Below are 20,776 nucleotides of genomic sequence, written 5' to 3' on the forward strand. Positions count from 1 at the left end.
TCTCAGCTCTCTTGTAGTCTCTTTTCCTTTCTTAGTCCTACTCACTCATAAGACAGGCCATCTAACCCTTCACTTTTGTATATCTCTCACACACCAATTTGATTTAAAAATTTTGAGCCATGGTTCTTCTCTCTAGACCGAATGAGTTAACTATATTTGAATACACTTTTGTAATTTATTATACAGATATCTTGTATATGAAAAGAGGTGTGCATTGTTCTTATTTCATGTTTACTTTGTACATTGATTTTTTTACCATTAGGTGGAGCGCATTTATAATTTTCTAACTCAATAAAAATATCTTCGTTTCTGCTTATATCAAAGAGACTGAATATTTACCAAGTTTGGTACATTATACAAATGATAATAGGTTTTACAGAATAAAACCCAAGACTGCTCATTAACAAAAAAGTAAACACAAGGTACATATCAACTTCAGAAAAACAATAACTTGAATGTGACTGTAAACATATTAGAGGGCTTACCGTAATCAATCCAGAATGCTGCTGAATGCAAAACAAAAGAAAAAGCAGTATAGATTTTGGAATGAGCATAACAGAAATAAAAACAAGACAGTTCAATGCATTACTTTGAAGGGACCTAGTTAGCTTTTATTTGTGTCTAACTACTGCAGTGAGCTGGAAAAAAGGATGATTACTTTTTCAACATGATCAACAGAATTTAGTGTAGCATCTATGAGGTTGCTAATTAAACATCGTGCATGGGAATGACTGGTTAGCAGATGTTATTCTGGTGCACTGCACAGTGTCTCTAGTGTCATGCAGTCTGAGCAGTATTCACAGTGCTTATCTGTCTGTCAAAAGCAGGTTATTGCTATCTATATTCAGAAAACTAGAAATGGCATATTCACAAATAAATATCGTCAAGTGTAGCCAGCTATTTAATCATTGAGCTTACAGGTTATATGGGAAAGGAGCATCGCATTCCATCAGAGTTACTTATTTGCAATTAACTTAAACCCAATGTATGTTGGGGTAGTTTATTCGGTTGTACTGTTTACTGAGACTGCATATGCAAAATAAACGGTTAAGTGTTGTTTTAACATGTTTTTCACTGGTAATAGGCACACATATAAAATATTTTTAAATAAAATATCTGGGTATATTTATTCCAATAGATGACAGCTGAACATTTTTTGTGTGCTTAGTATTAGATGAGTCCTGAGAGTACCCAGAAATTGGTGAGAAGTGAAACCTAAGCATGCTGATCCAATCTAAAGGGAAGAGGTATTGAGAAAGAAGAAAGGGACAGGTTACTGCAATTTGTAATTGTTTATGTTAATGTGCCCCAATGTATTATAGAAGGTCTGTCAGTTCACATTGGTGAAAGAATATAACAAACTAATTTGGACTGGACTTTAAATCATATATTTATGAAATATACTTGAATCTAAACATAGGAAAAAATCCCAAATGAAAGAAACACATAATTGAATTTCTTTTTATGATGCAAATATTACTTTAACCAAAAAGATTGAAGAAAATGGTCATCGTTTTGATTTCAAGCTCTTCTCAGAAAAAGGGAGGATTGATCCGAGTATTTAACACTGACATCTGATCTAAGTTGCCTCATGGCCATAAACGGCTATTATAGCAGGCTCCTGGCAGGTTGGGCTTCTGGGAGAGCATTAAAGAATATCATGGAGTAGGTAGGGCTAACAACTAGCAAGGGACTGAAAGAGAACTCATACTTTACACATACAGTGGGGTGATGCTATGTATCAAATGGATTGATTCTACATTTGTATAATTTTCTGAACTAAGGATCCTAAAGTGATCATGGATCAGGCCTCTCTGAAAACCTGCTACAATGGTGTTCCTAGCAAAATGTTGAAGAATGTGTCGGTTTGGTAACGTACTTAAATGATATGAAGGAAACAAGCTTCTAGTTGTGGATGGAGAGTACTATATGCTGTGGAGGTATTGTTTTCCACATGAGAGAAAGAATTTCCTAGCTTCAAAAGTCTAAGTCAGGTACTTTAAGAGTCTTTTAGTTTGTGACGCAATTCAATCCCACTGATTTCTCAAGTAGACATTCATCCGATCTTAGGTAATGCCTCAGTGAGAGTCCTTGGAATAGATATTCAGAAGCTGTAATGAAGTATTCACTGGGAAACTTTGTTTTAAAGCACTTTGGAGTCCTTTGAAATTGATTGAATGCACAAAACCTCTTTTGCAAGTGGAGTGTTAAGACTTTTATGTTTTGCACAAAAGGTACTTACACATTTCAAAACACTTTTTGCTGCTGCAAATTTTGCACGGGTGAAAGTCCATACATTAATTTATGTTCTAACAAGCATTTTAATGCCAATAGTTCTGGTTTTGCATATTGCAGAGTTTGCAAACGCAAAATTGTTTTGTACATTGGGCCCTACATTCTAATTTGAAGGTAAGCCTTCTCTCACAATTCCTCACCTTTACAACATTCTCTCTTTGATCAGGGTAAGCACACTCTGTGGCAATTCTTAATCAAGTAACTGGGAACTTCAGTAATTACTGACTAAATGTAAGTTCTATCTAAGATTCATTCATAAAATCAATTACCTCAATGGTGCCACAATATGGAATCCTGATGGTTTGCCTGGGAAATAGTTGGTGAATGACCAAAATAATGGATTCAAAATATTGTGTGACACGAATTTCATGTAAAAAATATTGGGACTATCAAAATAGCGTGGAACATAATATCTAAGGTAAGAATATCAGTTTTCTAAGTATATCATATTGTTTTAAAGAATATTGTATTTAATATTATTTACTTTAATACAGTTTAATATCATTTTAGACATTTTTCCCCTAAAATGAATGGGACAGTGTTTAAAAAGATAGGTTTACTTTTTATTTTGTTAGCCTAATAGTTCTGTGGACCACTGCCTACTCTTTAACAAACTTTCTTTTTTTACATTCACAAAAGGGAAAGGATCCCAAAGGGACCCCTTCGCTTTTGCCAATGCATCACCACCTACTATGAGGTGTCATTAAAATAGCATGTTTTGTGACTGGATTTCTGTTGCAAAACACTGATACATTAAATACTGATTTGGTATTTGAGAGGGAGGCCTACACCATGCCTATTCCAGATACTGCATCTGTATCTAAAGCACCTTTTTAACTCCTAAAATGTGATTTGTACATAAGAAAAGCATTAACAGTTACAAACACTGAGTGTGAGTGTTTGCAACTACTAAAATGCTTAATACATTTGTCCCCTCTTAATTTAAACACACTCAGAGCACAAACCCATTGAATCAGCCCTACGTTTAAAGCAATGAAGTTCTAGAGGATGGTCTGTGTCAAGGAACCCCAGAAGATGCAGCTCCACCATGTTAAAAACAAAGAACTTGAACTGTGCATTGTAGTAATAGACAACTGATTATGTTCAACACTTTCTCTACTGTTGTGTACATTAAGTGGGAATATCAAATCTAACCCCGCTGAAGTCCAATACTTTCTGGACTGTTGCTTAGACTGAAGTGGGAACAATGACTCTTACCTCTCTTAAGTCGAACGCTTTCCCTATTTTTGCTTAATCCGGAAATGGAATATTAAACTTAACCCCTCCATAGTTTAATGATTTCCCTACAGTTGCGTAAATTGGAGTGAGGGAAGCTATCTACACTTTTGCTAATGTAGGTTAGATTGTATTCATAGTATTTTTAACATTGTTGTTTAATTTGTTTTAAAATGTTTACATTATTTTTAGAAAAATGTTTTACATGATTTGGATTTATAATATTACTTTAATTGATATTTTTTTGATAAATAATCTTTTTTTGAATTGTTTTCTTCTTTCTGTTTAATATAATTTTTGAATATTTTGTAAATTACCAAAATATTGTTATATTGTTGATGAAATATAAGAGTATAATATTTCCATATGTATGGGGCGATTCGGTAAAATCCCTTATAAATAGCCGTACGGAGCATATTTCCCATACAAATCGTACCCTTAAATGTCCCCGTACGTACGATGAAGTACGATTCTGACCCAAAGCAGATCTCCGTACGAAGGACCATATGACTTAAAAATCCGTACGAATCGTATTCGGAACACGCAGTACGCGACGTCCGTACGGATCGAAGCAGCATTTTCCGACCCAGCAAGTATGATTCGTCTCGTCAACAATCCGTACGGCTCTTTTTCTATGGGAGCTCAAAACATCTGGAAAAGCAGATTTCGACTCAAACCGCATACAAAACGGACCCCCCCCCGGGTATTGTGCGTACACCCCATGATTTCAGGGGTACGGTGCATACACCCCATGATTGCAGGGTTATGGTGCGTACACCCCATGATTGCAGGGGTACGGCGCGTAGGGGTATGGTGTGTAGGGGTACGGTGCATAGGGGTACGTTGCGTACACCCCATGATTGCAGGGGTCTGGTGCATACACCCCATGATTGCAGGGCAACGGTGCGTACACCCAATGATTGCAGGGGAACGGTACGTACACCCCATGATTGCAGAGGTATGGTGCGTACACCCCATGATTGCAGGGGTAAGGCGCGTAGGAGTACGGTGCGTAGGGGTACGGTGCGTAGGGGTACGGTGTGTACACCCCATGATTGCAGGGGTATGGTGAGTACACCCCATGATTGCAGGGCTACGGTGTGTACACCCCATGATTGCAGGGGAACGGTGCATACACCCCATGATTGCAGGGGTACGGTGCGTAGGGGTATGGTGCGTACACCCCATAATTACAGGGGTACGGTGCGTACACCCAATGATTTCAGGGATACGGTGCGTTTGCGATTGTGTGACTCTCTGTACAAATCGCTCATACGCGATGTTTTCTGTACGAATCGCGTTCTCATTCCCCGGTCCGGATCGTACTTGTCGGGTCGTACAGCATGTTTACGATTCGTAAGGTTCACTGTGAGGGTCCGTGTCGTACTAATTTTCTCTTGCTTTTTGTACGGTTCGCAACGATTCAGTCGTATATTTTTCAAACGAATCGTACTAGGCAATTCGGACGGAATTGTACGAGTCGTACGGAAAGGGCTACGTATTCGATTCGGTCGTACGATTGGTTTACCAAATTGGAATCAGCCCCTCAGTGTACAGTATCCAAGGCAAAAAATGATATGGTTATTTTAATATTTACATTTTTCTACTTTTTTGTTAGTTGTATATAGATTATGCTAATTTACACTTTATTTTACCATTGACATGTAAAAGATTTAAAATTAAATGTATTTGAAATATGTTGATTTGATGTAATATGTTTATTATATACATATATATGTATATATATTTTAAAAGATACATACACACGCACACGCATATATGTATATGTACACAACTAAGTAAACAATTATGGTTATTTAACATTTTATTCTGTTTAATATTATTGTTGTATATTTTGTAAATTACCAAAATATTGTTATATTGTTTATTCAATTTTATTTATTTATTTACATATTTATGTAGCGCAACTAATACCAGAAGGCGTCTAATCGCTTGATGACCAACATCCTTTAGCCATGAGGTGAAGATTGCTGAGTAATTAAAGTGAAAATAGAAATGTACTAAGGTTATGCCTTAAAGAGCCAGGCCTTTAACCCTTCCTAAAAGAGAGCATGTCAGGGGAGTTTTTAAGTGTCAGTGGCAACTGATTCTACAATCTCGTAGTGGTATTTAAAAAGCTTTTACCACCCCAGTTAGACAGTCGTGCTTTGAGAACATACACCAGCATAATTGAGGAGGACCGCAGCATTCTGGTTGGTGTATACCAACGAAAGTGGTCAATCAGATAAGCAGGGCCCTGGTTGTGCAATGCCCTAAAGGCAATGCAAAGCGCCTTAAAGTTGACACGTTTTTCCACTGGGAGCCAGCGTAAGGTATTAAGGGCTGCCTTTGCAGAAGAGTATTTTGTCAATCCAAAAAGCAGACGGGTGGCCAGGTTCTGTATAACCTGCAGTTTAGCCAGGAGGGCTTTGTTCATTCCAATCAGAAGGCTGTTACAATAGTCCAGCCTTGATAGAACCAGGGACAAAACCACTGTTTTCTGCAGGTCCAGTGGTATGAAAGGGAAGATTTTTCCCAGGATCACATAGAATAGCAGGCAGCTGAAGTGATTGCATTCACATGGTGGGAGAAGGACAGGGTGGTGTCAAAGATGACACCCAGGTTTTTTTACCTTGGCGACTGGTGAGGGGAGAGGGCCTAGTTCCGAAGGCCACCAGTCGGACAACCAGATAGAGACTTCTCTGCCAAGAAGCAGAACCTCTGTTTTATTTGAGTTCAATTTACGACAGTTCTCTAAAATCCATCTACTCACATATCCCATACAGGTGTGAAAGTTATGGACTGTGTTTCGAGAGTCATCTGAGATTGATACTATAATCTGGGTGTCATCAGTGTATGACACCATAGCAAATCTGTAGGATTTGATTATCCTGGCCAGCAGGACTGCGTAAAGATTAAAAAGGGTCGGGCTTAAAGATGACCCCTGTGGAATCCCACACAGAAGATTGCAGCTCTGAGAGCTGAGACCGTCCATCTCCACAAATTGTTCCCGGTCCGAGAGGACAGAATTGAACAATGATAAGGCAGCACCAGCAATGCCTATTTCTTGAAGGCGATGCAGTAGGAGGCCATGCTCCACCATATCAAATGCTGCTGAAAGAAGTACTGCCATGCCTCCCTTATCTACAGAGCACCATGATAAGTCTGAGCTTGTTGCTATGTCCACTTCCGAAACCATATTGAGATGGATCCAGGATGTCATTGTTAAGGATAAAAGAAGTTAATTCTTGGTTAACGTATTTTTCAAGAATTTTTGCCTGTAGCGGCAGGCGGGCAATGGGACGATAGTTGCCTGGGTCTGCTTTATCCAAATTTTTTTTTTTTAATAGTTGAAGAATTGAGGTCTTTTTCCATTTTTTAGGGAAAATGCCAGTTTTAAGAACTAGGTTGAATACCTCTCTGAGATGGCCGGCTATTGGCTCAATTGCAGAGAGAATAATCTAAGGGGGACAAGGGTATATCGTTGAGCCAGATTTGGCAACAGAAAGAAGTTTAGTGACCTGCTCATGAGTTATAGGTGGAAACTCTGTGAGATACGCCGAATCAGGGCTGCTGGAGTTCTTAGAAACATACAAATCCACACTTCCTGCGTCCTGAGTTGGAACCAGCATAAATTTAACATAGATACAGCGAACCTTACTGCAAAAGGTGGAAGCCAATGTATCACAGAAGGCTTGATCCAGTGGGGCCGGTGGAAGCCACCGCCGTCCTGGAGGATGTGGATTCACCGCCTCGTTCCGAGAAAACACCCTCCGCCAGATTAGGATGGTGGTGGGAACAGTGGCGAACGGCAGGTCCGTCCGCCGCTGATCCGCGAGGTGTTGACCGCAATTTGGTGGCGGTGTCTGCAAGACACCGTCAGCCAAATTAGGCTGTGTGTGTAAACATGCTTCTGGGGGCCCATTGCGGGCCTCCAGGGTGAAGCGGGGTGGGTGGGGGTGCACATGGGGGGTACATATGGTACCCCCCTGCATTTGCATGCACAAAGCGGCAGGCACCGCGGGGTGCCTTTCCGCTTTGTGCATTCAAATGCAAAGCATGCATTTTTAACCTTGCGGCGGGTGCTGCTTCAAGCAGCACCCACCGCAATGTTAAATATACGGGATGTGACCGCCAGGGTGGTGGTCACATCCTAATTGGTATGGAGGGAACGCCGCTGCCCCTGCGAACGGTTCCTCCACCTCGGGGCGGCGGACGGACGCCATCATAATCGAAGTCTTAATTTTTTCCATGTGGATTGTTATTTTTTGATTTGTAACTTTTTTTGTACTTTGATCTTTTGTACTAGGTTATTCATTCCCTATAACGCTCTTTTGCCTTTGGATCATAATTAGGTCTCCAGCGTCTTTCTAGCATGCGGCAATGCCTTTTAAGAAGTCATAGCACTTCTGAGAATCAGGGTTCAGTGGGTGCAGTCCTGGTAATTTTTCCAGTTTGTTGAGGAACTGTATCCAGAACTGCCAACCCAATCCAATCGTGGTATTCTAGAGCTGCTCTTTCTGGGTCTAGAGATAGGTGAGGTCTGCTCAGTCTAAGTTGAGAATTAAACTCATTTTTGTCCAGACGGTGCCACTGGAAGCGCTTGTGGCTTTTAATCAATGAAAGCCTATTATCAACAGTGAAGGGCAGTGTGAGAGTTAGTACAATTGCTGCATGGTCTGACCACAGTAGTTACAGGGTACCTTTAAATTTGGGAAGCGGACAGTCAGAGAAAACAGCATAAAGCAGATGTCCAGCTCTGTGAGTAGGGGTATTCACCTGTTACAACGCATTTTTTACTCCGCACTACCACTACAACGCGGTCATTACAACGCAAACCATTACAACGCATTGCGCTGGGGGGCGCTCTAGGATAAGAGGTAAGTTTAATTTACTATCCAACACCTTCCCTAGGGTCCACGGGGACTGGAGTTAGAATAGTAAATTATACTTACCACTATCCAGCACCCCAAAGCGCTATGCGTTGTAGCGGTATGCGTTGTAAATACCGCGTTGTAATGGTACGTGGAGTAAAAGTATGCGTTGTAACGACATACATCCGTGAGTAGGACGTTAAATTAGCTGAGCCAAGCCTACACTGGTTAGAAGGTCCATAAGGACAGTTGTACCCTTATCATGTAGTTTATCTAAGTGAAAATGTAGGTCCCAGAGCATGGCATAGTCCTGGAAACTGACTCTGTGTTTAAGTAACTGACCTAGGGTTTGTAGAAAGTTAACCCGGGGTCCGGGGGGGGGGGCGATAAATCAACATTCTGTTAAAGGAATACATATGATTAATATATAATTGAAATGAAAGCACTTTGCAACTGGCTCCGGTGGCCATCTCGTTGAAGGAGGCTTTCATGTGGTTTCTATAGAAAATAGCTTAGCTAGCCCCCCTCCTTTTTTGCCTTTGCGATCTTTCCCTATGTTGGAGAAACCTGGCAGAATAGCTGCCACCATGCCGGCCCTGAAGTCTCACCTGCCCAGGTTTCTACTATGAACACAATGTCTAGCTTCTCCGACACATTGTCTAACTTATGTTTTTCAACAAATTTGCAAATTCAAATTTATGTTTGACAAGTGAGCGTGCGTTAATATTAGCAAACTGAAGCCTTGACTGGGCTTTATGGGGAATACTAGTATGTGCAATTTTTATATTCAAAAGCTGTAAATTGCATATGTGACATTTATGAGGATCTGAATTTTTTACACCTTTAAGGACTGGACCAGTGCAGCGCGGTATAGTGGTGGAAAGAGCTAAAAGCCTGTCTCAAGAGTACCTGTACAAACTTACTGGGAGAGTCTTTAACAAATCCAGCAGCGTGGCTGGCGCTGAGCGCGGACCGAGCGGGACGGGCGCAGACATATATAAGTGTATAGTATTTCCATATTTAGTGTACAATATTAAAGGGAAAAAAATATATGGTTATTTTAATATTTTAATTTTTTTACTTTTTTGTTAGTTGTATATAGATTATGCTAATTTACACTTTATTTTACCGTTAAGTTTTAAAAGATTTCAAATAAATGTATTTGAAATATATTGATTTGTTGTAATATGTTTAATATATACATATATATGTATATATCTTTCAAAAGAGACATACACACGCACACACACATATATGTATACATACACAATTAAGTAAACAATTAGGATTATTTAACATTTTATTGGTTTTACTAATTACCTATTTTAAATAAATTACTTTATTTTTACCTATTGCTCGTCGATTTTCTTCCACAATATTTTTGACATGATTTTTCGGTTGTTCGCATTATAAGTATAGGAACACAATATTATGGCATACGATATTTTTGACACAATATTTTTGTCAGAATACCAAATAGTTACCGCATGGTTCATCTCTCAACCTACAGCACTCAAACTAAGGAAAGGAGCGTCATTCACTGAAACTGTTTATGGTGTCAGGACCCTGGGATAGGCCTGAGAGAGGCCTATTGTAGCAATCTAAATTTAGAGCTAGAAAGGGGATAAATGTGCAAAGGCACCTTCTTGGTAAATGACAGAAAGGATGCTGCACCATGCCTCCATCCCTTATCTCATCAACCACTCCCTCCCAGCTTCAAATTTGTTTCAGCACCACTTCCAATGTTCTACTAATGACTTCACAGGCAACTCAATCTCTAGCTGGCACCGCAACATTCACACAAACCTACATGTGTTGTTCAGATAAACATAGAGTAAACTATTTGTGAAATGTTGTTTTAAATCTTGTTCAGACAAAATACCACTAGAGGTATTTAGTGCACCAGAACCGCTGCTACTACACTGTCATTCCACTGCAAGAATGTGAATAATGAACCTGAGATGTTCTAAGACCCTTTTTATGTTCTTGCTTAACAGCGCACACAATAATTTAAGCATCACTAGAGAGGGTCTTTGGCTCTGCCCACATGGTTGGGAGCTAGGAGTAAATGTTTTCAGTGGGAAGAAGTTGTGTGCTTTCACAAAATAAGATAAGGCCCTTCTCACATCTGGGATCCTTTCGTTCATGTATTCCACTGCCTGAGCTTGAACTTTCATGGGCACACACAAGGCCATGTAATGCTAGTAAAGTGTCGGAGATAACAACATAATTTATGGTGTTTTTCTCTATGAGGAGCACAGATAAGAGGAGGGCAGCCATTAACCTACATGGATTTTTAGCTCTGGCTTTATAGAACAAATGTCACCTGATCTTTTAACTTACACCAATATTATTTCACAGGTATTTGCCACCACATAAATACATTTCCATACTTACTTGCAATACTTCACATTACCATACAACATTCCTTTAAAACCAGAACTACTGGCATTGCAAATGCTTGCAAGAACATGAATTCATTTATGGAGTGACTGCGTATCAGTCTGCTTTCCACCCATGCAGGATGCGCAACAGCAAAAAGTGTTTTGAAATGGGGACGCACCTTTTCGCACGTCAGAAAAGCCTCAACACTCCACTTGCAAAATAGATTTTGTGAGTCATAACGAGTGGCAATTAAGAGGGTGTCAAAGGGGTTTTCTCAACTAATTGGGGCTCAAAATGACAAGTATTTATGGTTTGCAAATGCAATTGCGGTTGCCAACTATTCTTCAGATATCAACACCTCACCTCTTCCCATGGAACAGCAATCCTTTTGTGATTTAAGTCTGACAGCCCTGGGGAACACAGATGGCTGGGAAGCAATCAGCTGTCAAAAGAACCACCGCCTTTTCTGCCCAGTATATTTAAATTGCAAACATTTCTCTTTTAAAAGAGAACCTGCTTCGTTAAGAGATACTGGCTGCTCTAAAAAACTTTTACAGATTGGCACTGCAAATTCAGGGTTAGAGGTCTGCCGCCCCTTTCAGGCCACCATCAGTAGTGGCTGCTGCCAAAAGAAAGTGGTAGGGAAAGGGGGGGAATAATAACACCAAAAAAACACTTACCTGCCCCTCCCGGTCCCGCTAACGGGCTCCTCGGTGCTCCTCTACTCCCACTGGCACACACAGGCCCCCAGACTCCCCATCGAATCCCGTTGCTGCTCTCTGAGAGCAGTGCCAGGATTGGCCTGAGTAGGTTGGTTTAATGCTCAGTCAGGGACAGGGAGTCTGTGCCGTTTCTCCACCCAGGAGTGGAACAAAGCTGGGTTAGTGAAATGTACGTGCGGTGTCGGTTTGGCCATCCTAAGACAGCGACCCAAACCAAAATGTACACTTAAAGTGCACCTACCACTCCTCCTCCCTGGACAATAGAGGATTGTCCGCCCCACCCTATACTCGTGACATTGTCGCTATTTATCAGCCAAACTTCAGGTGAACGTTAGACTTGCATGGCCCCTGTTTGCTGGCGCTGAGCAATAGGGCGACAGTCCGCCCCTACTAAGGAGGAGCCGTCCCAGGCCATGATCCCTGCATTTACAGCCAGTCACTGACAGTTAAAAATGGATATTCTTTCGGCAGGTCAACGCCTTGCAAATGGATGATTTTCAATGTGACCTATTAGTGCAGACATTGACTTGCAAATTGCATCCCTGTTCAAAAACCAGTCAATATGCAGTTTGTATATCCTGATTTGGAAATTGGAAATTGTACATTGGGCTCAATCACAAGAATGTGTTCACTGTAATTTAGAATGGAGTTCATTTAAACAGCTGGAATGCGGGACTTTCACTAATTGAATGGAGTATTGCAGCTAGCCATTGGAGCTTTAGAGAGCAAAATAAAAAGTACTTGATTTCAAGATTGTATTACTTTACAAAAAGTCCAGATTGTCTTTCAATCTAACCTGCCATCAACAATGTCATTAGGCAAAATGGCCATATTCTTCATGTCATTAACTCACTGTAAACACTGAAACATGTGTACCTTATAAATTTAGCAATAAAAGAAAATGATCAGAGTTTTGCATAAGACCTAGATGTGCATTAACCTTCATAAAGGGCAGGGGGTGTGGCTTGGCAGGCGAACGGGTATGCCCAGAGCTCTGCATCAGCCCATAAACTATCCTGGGAATATTTGAGCCTAGGATGCACCAGTGCGGCTGCAGGGCGGACTCTTGGAGACGGCAGAGAACCTGGGGAGACGGCAGAGAACCTGGGGATATGAGAAATGGACTATCGGCAGCAGACGCGAACTACTGGGTAGGAGGAGAGTCGGAGCCCCAGGTTCGTCGATAACTCCCATCCTGGAGCCAGCCTAAGAGGGCCATTGCCTATGGTATGCTGGTAACCTGGAGGCCCTGGAGAGTGAGGACAAAGCCAGGGCCCGGCCTGAATCCGAGCCATTTGTATTCTGCCCTACGACAGGAGGCTCCGGCGCTGCATGAAGCAAACTGCTGCTGGATTGGGAGAGGAGCCCTGCTGTAGCGGAAGTGCTGCAGAAGCTGCTAGTAGGCCAGTGAGTTGTAGGGCTAGCACACACGGGGCGCCTGCTGACATCAGAGGGCCTCCTGGGGCTATGAGCATCACCCTCCACTGTCCGATTTGGGCTGAGCGTGGCTGCCCCGTCGTCCCAGCGCACCACCGCCGTGGATGCTCCCAACAGGCCTTGGCACAACGGAGGTGAGAGACTCCCCTTCTACAGGCAGCGAGCCATCTTGGAACATAGCAGAGTCCTACAGACATCAATTATCTCCCCGGATAGGCACCCTGGCTCACCCTTGCTGGACCACGCTGAATGCAGTTGGAGGCCAGACCAAAACTCAGCTTGAGCTGAGCGAAGGTACTCATATAAATGGAGACCCCTTACTAACCACAGTAGCAGCTGCGCTGCCACATACTCTTGGGCAGACCTCCTGATCTCCCCATCCACCAGGGGTCAATGAGAACGGTAGGGGCAGGTACCGAATACAGACGAGGCTTGCAGCAGAGTGGGGGCCCTATGTGGGGCCCTTGTGGCAACTGAGCACTGGTGACCATTGAACATTTGCAGCACCGACCCCTGCGCACAAGGAGTATGCAGGAAATCTCGGAAGCTGACTGACCCTTGGGGGACACCTACAGAGACCTCCCCCTCACCCCCCCTCCTGGTGCCCCCTCGGTCGGACTCCCAGAGCCGTGGGAACACCTGGTGGGTGACGGCGAGAGAACATGGGCAAGGCCAGGACAAAATCAGCGGGGGCTCCCTCAGTGCAGTGTGACGATCCCCTGACTTCTCCGCAATTGAACTTGCCATCGCCAACAGATCCAGTGCAGCAACAGTTAGCGAAAATCCTGGGAGCCATTGCAGACACTAAAGCTATGCTTCATCAAGTCATTAGTGCGGTTTCGGTGGGCCTGGGACTCCTACGAGCTGAACACCACAAACTCTCTGACAGAGTAAAAACAGCGGAGTCGACCATAGCAGATCTTGCTCCGGGGCAGGTAGCGTTGTCAAGCCAGGTGGCGTACCTCTCATCCAGAGTGGACACTCTTGAGCGTACAGCTGAGGCTGCAGAAGGCCACAACAGGAGGAAAACATACGAGTAGTGGGCCTGCCCGAAAAGGTGGAAGACGGCGACATGATTGGCTATCTCCAGTCACGTGGGTTCAGACAGTGGTCGCGCCAGAGGGATTGTCTCCCTACTTCACCCTGGAGCTAGTGCATCGGGACCTGGCCAGGCCTCCATTGTCGGGCCATCCTTCACGCCCAGTAGTGGCCAAACTGTTACACTATAAGGATAGAGACTTGCTCCTCCAGAAGGCACGGTCAGATGGCCCGTTCACTGTAAACAATAGCACAGTCTCCTTATTCCCTAACTATACACTGGATGTCCAATGGAAGAGGGCATCGTATCTGGAAGTGAAAAAGGCTGTACGCAGCCTTGGTCTTCAATATTCGCTAATGTTTTGAGCCCCCCACCGCATCCTGCTATATGGCCAATCCCACTACTGCAAAGATCCTAAAATGACGTGAGACTGGAGAGGGGCGTACAGAACTGAGAGGCTGGCACAGTGAGAAGGACAACCCCAGGGACTGCCAGCTGAAGGCAAAAGGAAAAGATCCAGAAGACGACCCCATCTAGAGTGGCAGAAAAAGCCTGGCCCCTCTCAGACCAAGAAGAAGAGAGCTGCAGCACCACAAGCAGTGGTGGAAATTAGGGGTAGGCAGAATGTGCGCAGTCGCGCTATGCAAAGCTCTGCAAAACGGTAAAAAATCTCTGCGAGCATGCAGAATTTCCACAAACATGTGGAATTTCTTGTTCTGCCCGTTTGCAATGCTTTTTTCCTGTTCGCAAATGCTGTTTGCGCACTCGGGGAGAAATATCTCACATACACGCATTTTGAATGCCCGAACAAGTAAAAAATTCTGCATAGCTGCGGATCGCGGATTTTTGGGCAATTCCGCATTCTCCGCGGAACGCGAAATTACCCAAATTCTGCAAATTCCGCAAGCCGATCGTAATTTACCGCCCTGTCCTAGTGGAAATCATGCAAAGCGCCGGAACTCCATTGGAACTGGGCTCCTGCTCGGTTAAAGGGACAGAGGGTTCAGACTCTGAAACTTCTGGAGAAAGTGCTACTGATCGTTACCCCTGATGACATTATCTGATCCGCGAACAGAGGGATAACAGCCAACAGCTGCAAATGGTCAGAGATTGTGCCTTGAAATCTATATGCTGGCTGTCCTGACAAGGACTACCGTTTTGGGTTGATCCGAATAGGGCAACATTTTAATTCCACTCCAACGGCTACACCCCCCCCTCGATGGGCCGGTCTCATGCTGGCCCCAGCCCTACACTGGTGGTTATTGACTTGGTTAAAGAGTGGCATCCAACCGTTGTTGAACTGCTCTGGGAACTGGGAGTTCTTTGTTTTCGGAAGTTGTTTCAGGATGCACAGTTGTTTTGTCTGCAAAAGAGGGATGGCCACCATGGCATGGAGGGCTCAACAGGATGTTCTTATTTGGAATATAAACAGAATGGATTTGATGGGCAAGAGGTACAATATTCACAGTTACTTAATGAGGAGGGGAGTTCAGATCGCCCTGCTTCAAGAAACTCACCTTGCAGAGTGAAACCAAGAAATTGCATAGTAGATGGAGAGGGCAAGTGTATGTGACCAGCTACTCGGCTTAGGCTAGGGGTGTCTTGATATGGCTACGCCGGAGATTCCTTAGTGGTAACTAATCCTAAGATTGACAAGGAAGGGAGATATGTATTACTAATGGGGAAACTGTAAAGCAGAGATATTTTCACTGGTAGTGTTTACGCCGAATGTCTGACATAATATCGACAGACAGAATATCGAAATACAAAAATATCGGAGCAAAAATATCGACATCAAAAATATCGGAATCCTATCTTCATAAAGGTAAGTACAAAAATATCGAAAAAATAATATCGTAGTACAAAAATATCGGAATCAAAAATATCGTTTTTTTAAATGTATTAATAATAAAGTAAAAATAATTTTAAAATACATATAATTTTACAAATATTAAAATTTAAAATGTTAAAACAAAATTAAAACTAATACATATACATTTAAAATAAATAAAACACTTAATAATTTAATGTAATTTTTTTTATGTTATTTATTTGATTTAATGTAATATTTTTTTGTTTTTACCCTGTACGCCTGCACCCCAAAAACCCAAAACTGACCCTGAACCCTAAAAATATCCCTGTACCCCAAAAACCCAAAACTGACCCTGAACCCTAAAAATACCCCTTTACCCAAAAACTGAAAACTGACCCTGAACCCTAAAAATACCCCTTTACCCAAAAACTGAAAACTGACCCTGAACCCTAAAAATACCCCTTTACCCAAAAACTGAAAACTGACCCTGAACCCTAAAAATACCCCTTTACCCATGAACTGAAAACTGACCCTGAACCCTAAAAATACCCCTTTACCCAAAAACTGAAAACTGACCCAGAACCCTAAAAATAGCCCTTTACCCAAAAACTGAAAACTGACCCTGAACCCTAAAAGTACCCCTTTACCCAAAAACTGAAAATTGACCCTGAAGCCTAAAAATACTCCTTTACCCAAAATTAATTAATATTATTTAATTACCAATTAATTATTAATTAACAATAACAATAAAGTAAATATATTAGCACATTAGCTCTAATTAATTTAATTTAATAATTAATATTTTTTTCTCCCAATTAATTAATTAAGAATAACAAAAAATTATATATAAAAAAAATTACTATAATTAATGTAATTAAATAATTAATATTAATTAATTACCAACTAATTAATAATTATATATATGTACAAAATTATATTAATTAATTAACTAATTAATATACATTAATTACCAATTAATTATTAATTAAAATATGTACAAACATATATTAATTAATTAATTATTATTAAATTACTTCCCACCCTATTCCCCTATAAACCCATAACCCGCTACAGAACATATTTATCAATTAATAAATTAATTAAAATTAATTAAAAATAATTTCTCAATTAATTAATTAATAATTCCTACTAATTAATAATTCATTTAACATAATTAAATTACTTCCCACCCTCTTCCCCTATAAACCCACAACCCGCTACAGAAGTAAAAGACAATATTTAATTAAATTACATTAAAAATAAATAATAAAACATAATAAATACAATATAATATACACTAAATTTATTTAAAAATTGATATTAGTAACATCGAAGTTATTTATTTCGATATTATTGACATCGATATTTAAAACTTCGATATTACTGATATCATACTAATATCGATATTAAGACTGTTGATATTACTTACCTTCGATATTTTGTCCCATCGATATTTAAACTTCGATATTTTTGTATATCGATATTTAAAAATCGATATTTTGTCTGTGTACCGTTTACGCCCCAAACCACAACCAACTGTCTTTTCTGCTGGGGCTTTCGGTCCAATTAGCTGACACAATGCCGGGAACCATGATAATAGGGGTTGACTTTAATTGTGTGGCGGACATGACACTAGATTGTTCACACACACCCCTTCCTGGGACCCAACCACACCGCACGTCGACGGGATACCAGGAGTGGAGGCATTACTGGGGTATGTTTGACGCCTGGAGAATACATCATCCCACAGATAGAGAGTACTCCTTCTTTTCACCACTGCATCAAGTACACACTAGATTAGATGCTTTCCTCTGCCCCCCAGACTTTAGCGAGACAGTCATGCATGCTGAATACCTGGGACATAACTGCTTAGACAACAGCCTGTTGCTGCTGTTTCATCTGCCTTTGGGTACCAGACCCCCGATCCCCATGTGGAAATTCAGACCTGAGATGTTGGAAGACGGCCTCTTTAAAGAGTCCTTAGACTCTTGTGTAGAGACTTATTTTGCAACAAATACAAACTCTGCCTCTATGGTGTTGACGGAAGGGGAGACTTTTAAATTTGTGATTCGGGGCCACTACATGAGTCAATCAGTGGGAGTGCGGAGAGTTCTCCCTAGATAACTAGACGCTCTCGAGAAGCGCCTATGCATGCTGGACAACACTCAGGGTATGGATGCGGCAGTATCAGCGGTCCTTCTAGACACTACAGCCTTCCACAGTGAAGCAATGGAATGGTAGCGCAGGTTCGATTATAAAAATGACCTGGCTAGGATGCACGACGAGGAGGGTAATGTAGGCCGATTACTATCTCAACTGATTAAACCAGAAACATGCGGCTTTCAAATCACCCATATCAGTAACAACATAGGCACGAATGTTTATGAGCGTGAGCAGTTAATTCTCTGGTCCGCGAATACTATGAGGCACTTTATGCAGCCCCAACCCCAGCCCCCCACGATACAATCAGAGACTTCCAGGTGCCCCTACAGCTAGTAACAATAGAGAGACAAGCCCGGTAATCATTGGGAGGCCCAGTGACATTGTCGGAGATACGCCAAGCCATAGCCTCAATGTCCACAGGGAAAACACCGGGACTAGATGACCTCCCTGTTGAATTTTACTCTTCCTTTGCCTCCAGGTTAGCGCTCTGCCTGGTGACCCTATATGCTGAGTCTGCGGCTGGGGCGACTCTCAGATGCTACACAAAGTGCCATAGTGATTCCACTCCCTAAGACAACATTCCCAGGACACCCCGTAGCAGACTACAGACCCCTATCCATGCTCAACTTGGGCTTTAAGATTTTAAGCAAGATCCTGGCACTGTGACTGCTCCCTCACATGTCCACTCTAATACACACAGACCAAAATGGGTTCATACCCTCCCGAAACACCTCTTACAACCTGCGGACACTCTATTCACTGCAATACCATCCCGAATTGAGGATGCAAGATAAGGCCACAATCCTATCAATCCACCTGGAGAAGGCCTTTGATACGGTTAGCTGGGACCACCTGCATGAGGAGAATAGGCCTGGGGAGGGCTGGCTCAAATGGATTACAATATTGTGCATTCGCCCAACAGTGAGAGTCAAGACGGGTGGGACAGTTTAAGCCCAATACGAGATTTCAAACGGCACTGGACAGGGATGGCAACTATCACTGGTAGTATTTGCTCTGGCGATGGAGCCACTGGCTGCTCTGTTTCATCGAGGTGGGACTGCGATGGAATTTGCCCTTGATGGCTGCCACCATGTTATATCCCGATATGCTGACGACTTCTTGGTTTATTTAAATGAGGCTCTGACTGGATCAGACATCGACCTATGTCTTTTTAAAGAATTTGCCATCCTTTCCGGATTGCAAGTCAACAAGATTAAAACCTACCTTTTCCCGGTGCCAGGACCCCAGATGAGACCCCCCACACTCCTGAGCATTCTGAACTGGGCCCAAACCACATTTAAGTAGATAGGCATCCTTATCTATCACTCACTAGCTGATATGCGAGAGGGCACTTTGGATAGATTGCTTAGATTGCTCAGATCCTGCATATTGTTTTGGAACTCCCTTAAATGGCCAGTCATGGCGCGCATATCGCTGACTAAAATAGTCATGTTACCTATTTATTTCTGAGTTTGTATAGCGCCTGGTTACACTGTCAGTGTGTCCCCGCGCTGTCAGAAGAACTAGTTGCTCAGTCAGTAAGACAAAGGTGGGGCTATTCTTTAGGAAAGAGGAATGTTTTGAGTTTCCAGCGGAAGATGAGCTCCGATGATTCCAATCTTAGGCTCAGGGGAAGAGAGTTCCATTTATGTGCCGCCAGAGAACGAAAGGATCTCCCCCCCATTCTGGCTCTCTTGTGTCTGGGGACAGCGAGGAGGCCTGCTCCTAATGAGCGGAGTTGTCTGGTTGGCGTGTAGGGGCAGAGGAGGTTCCGAAGGAAGGCAGGGCCCTTGCCATGTCCGATCCTGTGACCAATACATAGGACCTTGAAGTCGATCCTTTCATTGATCGGGAGCCAATGGAGTATTTGTAGAGATTTTTTTGAGGCGGCTCGTCTGGGCAGCCGGAGGACCAGGCGGGCGGCAGCATTCTGGATTGTCTGCAGTCGACGCCGACTAGTGGCGTTGGCGCCTAGATACAAGGCATTGCCATAGTCTCGAAGTGACAAGAGCGTGGACCAGGGTCTTCCTTGAGGATTCTGGGAGCAGGTCCAGGGTCTTACGGAGTTTCCGTAGAATAGAAAAGCACGTACCAGCTACCCGTCTGGTGTGGTAGTCGTAATTAAGTTTTGAGTCCACCCATACTCCGAGGTTCTTGACCTGATCCCTGGGGGAAGGGAGAGGCCCCAGGGTCTGTGGCCACCAGGCTGACGACCAGACTGAGGGGGGTTTTCCTACAATTAGCACCTCAGTCTTGTCTCCGTTCAGACGGAGGCAGTTCTTCGCCATCCATCCAGCGAGCTCTTGGAGGCATGATGAGAAGTTCGAGGCGGCTTGTTCAGCAGGTTGGGTCAGAGCGACCACCAGCTGAGTGTCGTCTGCGTATGTCACTACTTCCACCCCATAGCGCTCCGCAGTGGTAGCCACGGGGGTGACATACAAATTGAAGAGGGTTGGACTGAGGCTTGATCCCTGAGGCACTCCTTGACCAAGGTCAAAGGTGTCAGAGCGTGCTCCTCCTTGCTCCACCGAGAAGCTACGGTTAGTAAGAAAAGATTCCAGCCATAACCAGGCCGTGCCTGTCACCCCTCCTTTCTTCAGACACTGTAGCAGCGTATGATGTGCTACAGTGTCGAAGGCTGCGCTGAGGTCCAGGAGAACTAATGCCGCCACGTGCCCGTCGTCCACGTGCTTCCTCAGTGCCTCGGTCGAAAAAAGGAGGGCTGATTCTGTGGAGTGGCGGGCCCGGAAGCCCGACTGGTTGGTATGCAGGAGGCCTCTAGACTCTATGTGTGCTGAGAGTTGTTGGTTGA

The 20,776-nt window shown here is 42.9% G+C and overlaps 1 protein-coding gene across 1 annotated transcript in view; it reads right to left on the reverse strand.

The window, feature by feature from the left end:
* Window positions 1-20,776, reverse strand: part of PDE8B (phosphodiesterase 8B) — a 1,129,923-nt gene that overhangs the window by 938,518 nt on the left and 170,629 nt on the right. The window contains exon 2 of the mRNA XM_086960753.1: window positions 486-503. Coding sequence (XP_086816879.1) covers window positions 486-503 — 18 coding nt within the window. The remainder of the gene's footprint in view (window positions 1-485; window positions 504-20,776) is intronic.

This window comes from Lissotriton vulgaris, chromosome 3_1 (genome assembly GCF_964263255.1).
Source record: "Lissotriton vulgaris chromosome 3_1, aLisVul1.2, whole genome shotgun sequence".
In the NCBI taxonomy this organism is placed as follows: Eukaryota; Metazoa; Chordata; class Amphibia; order Caudata; family Salamandridae; genus Lissotriton; species Lissotriton vulgaris.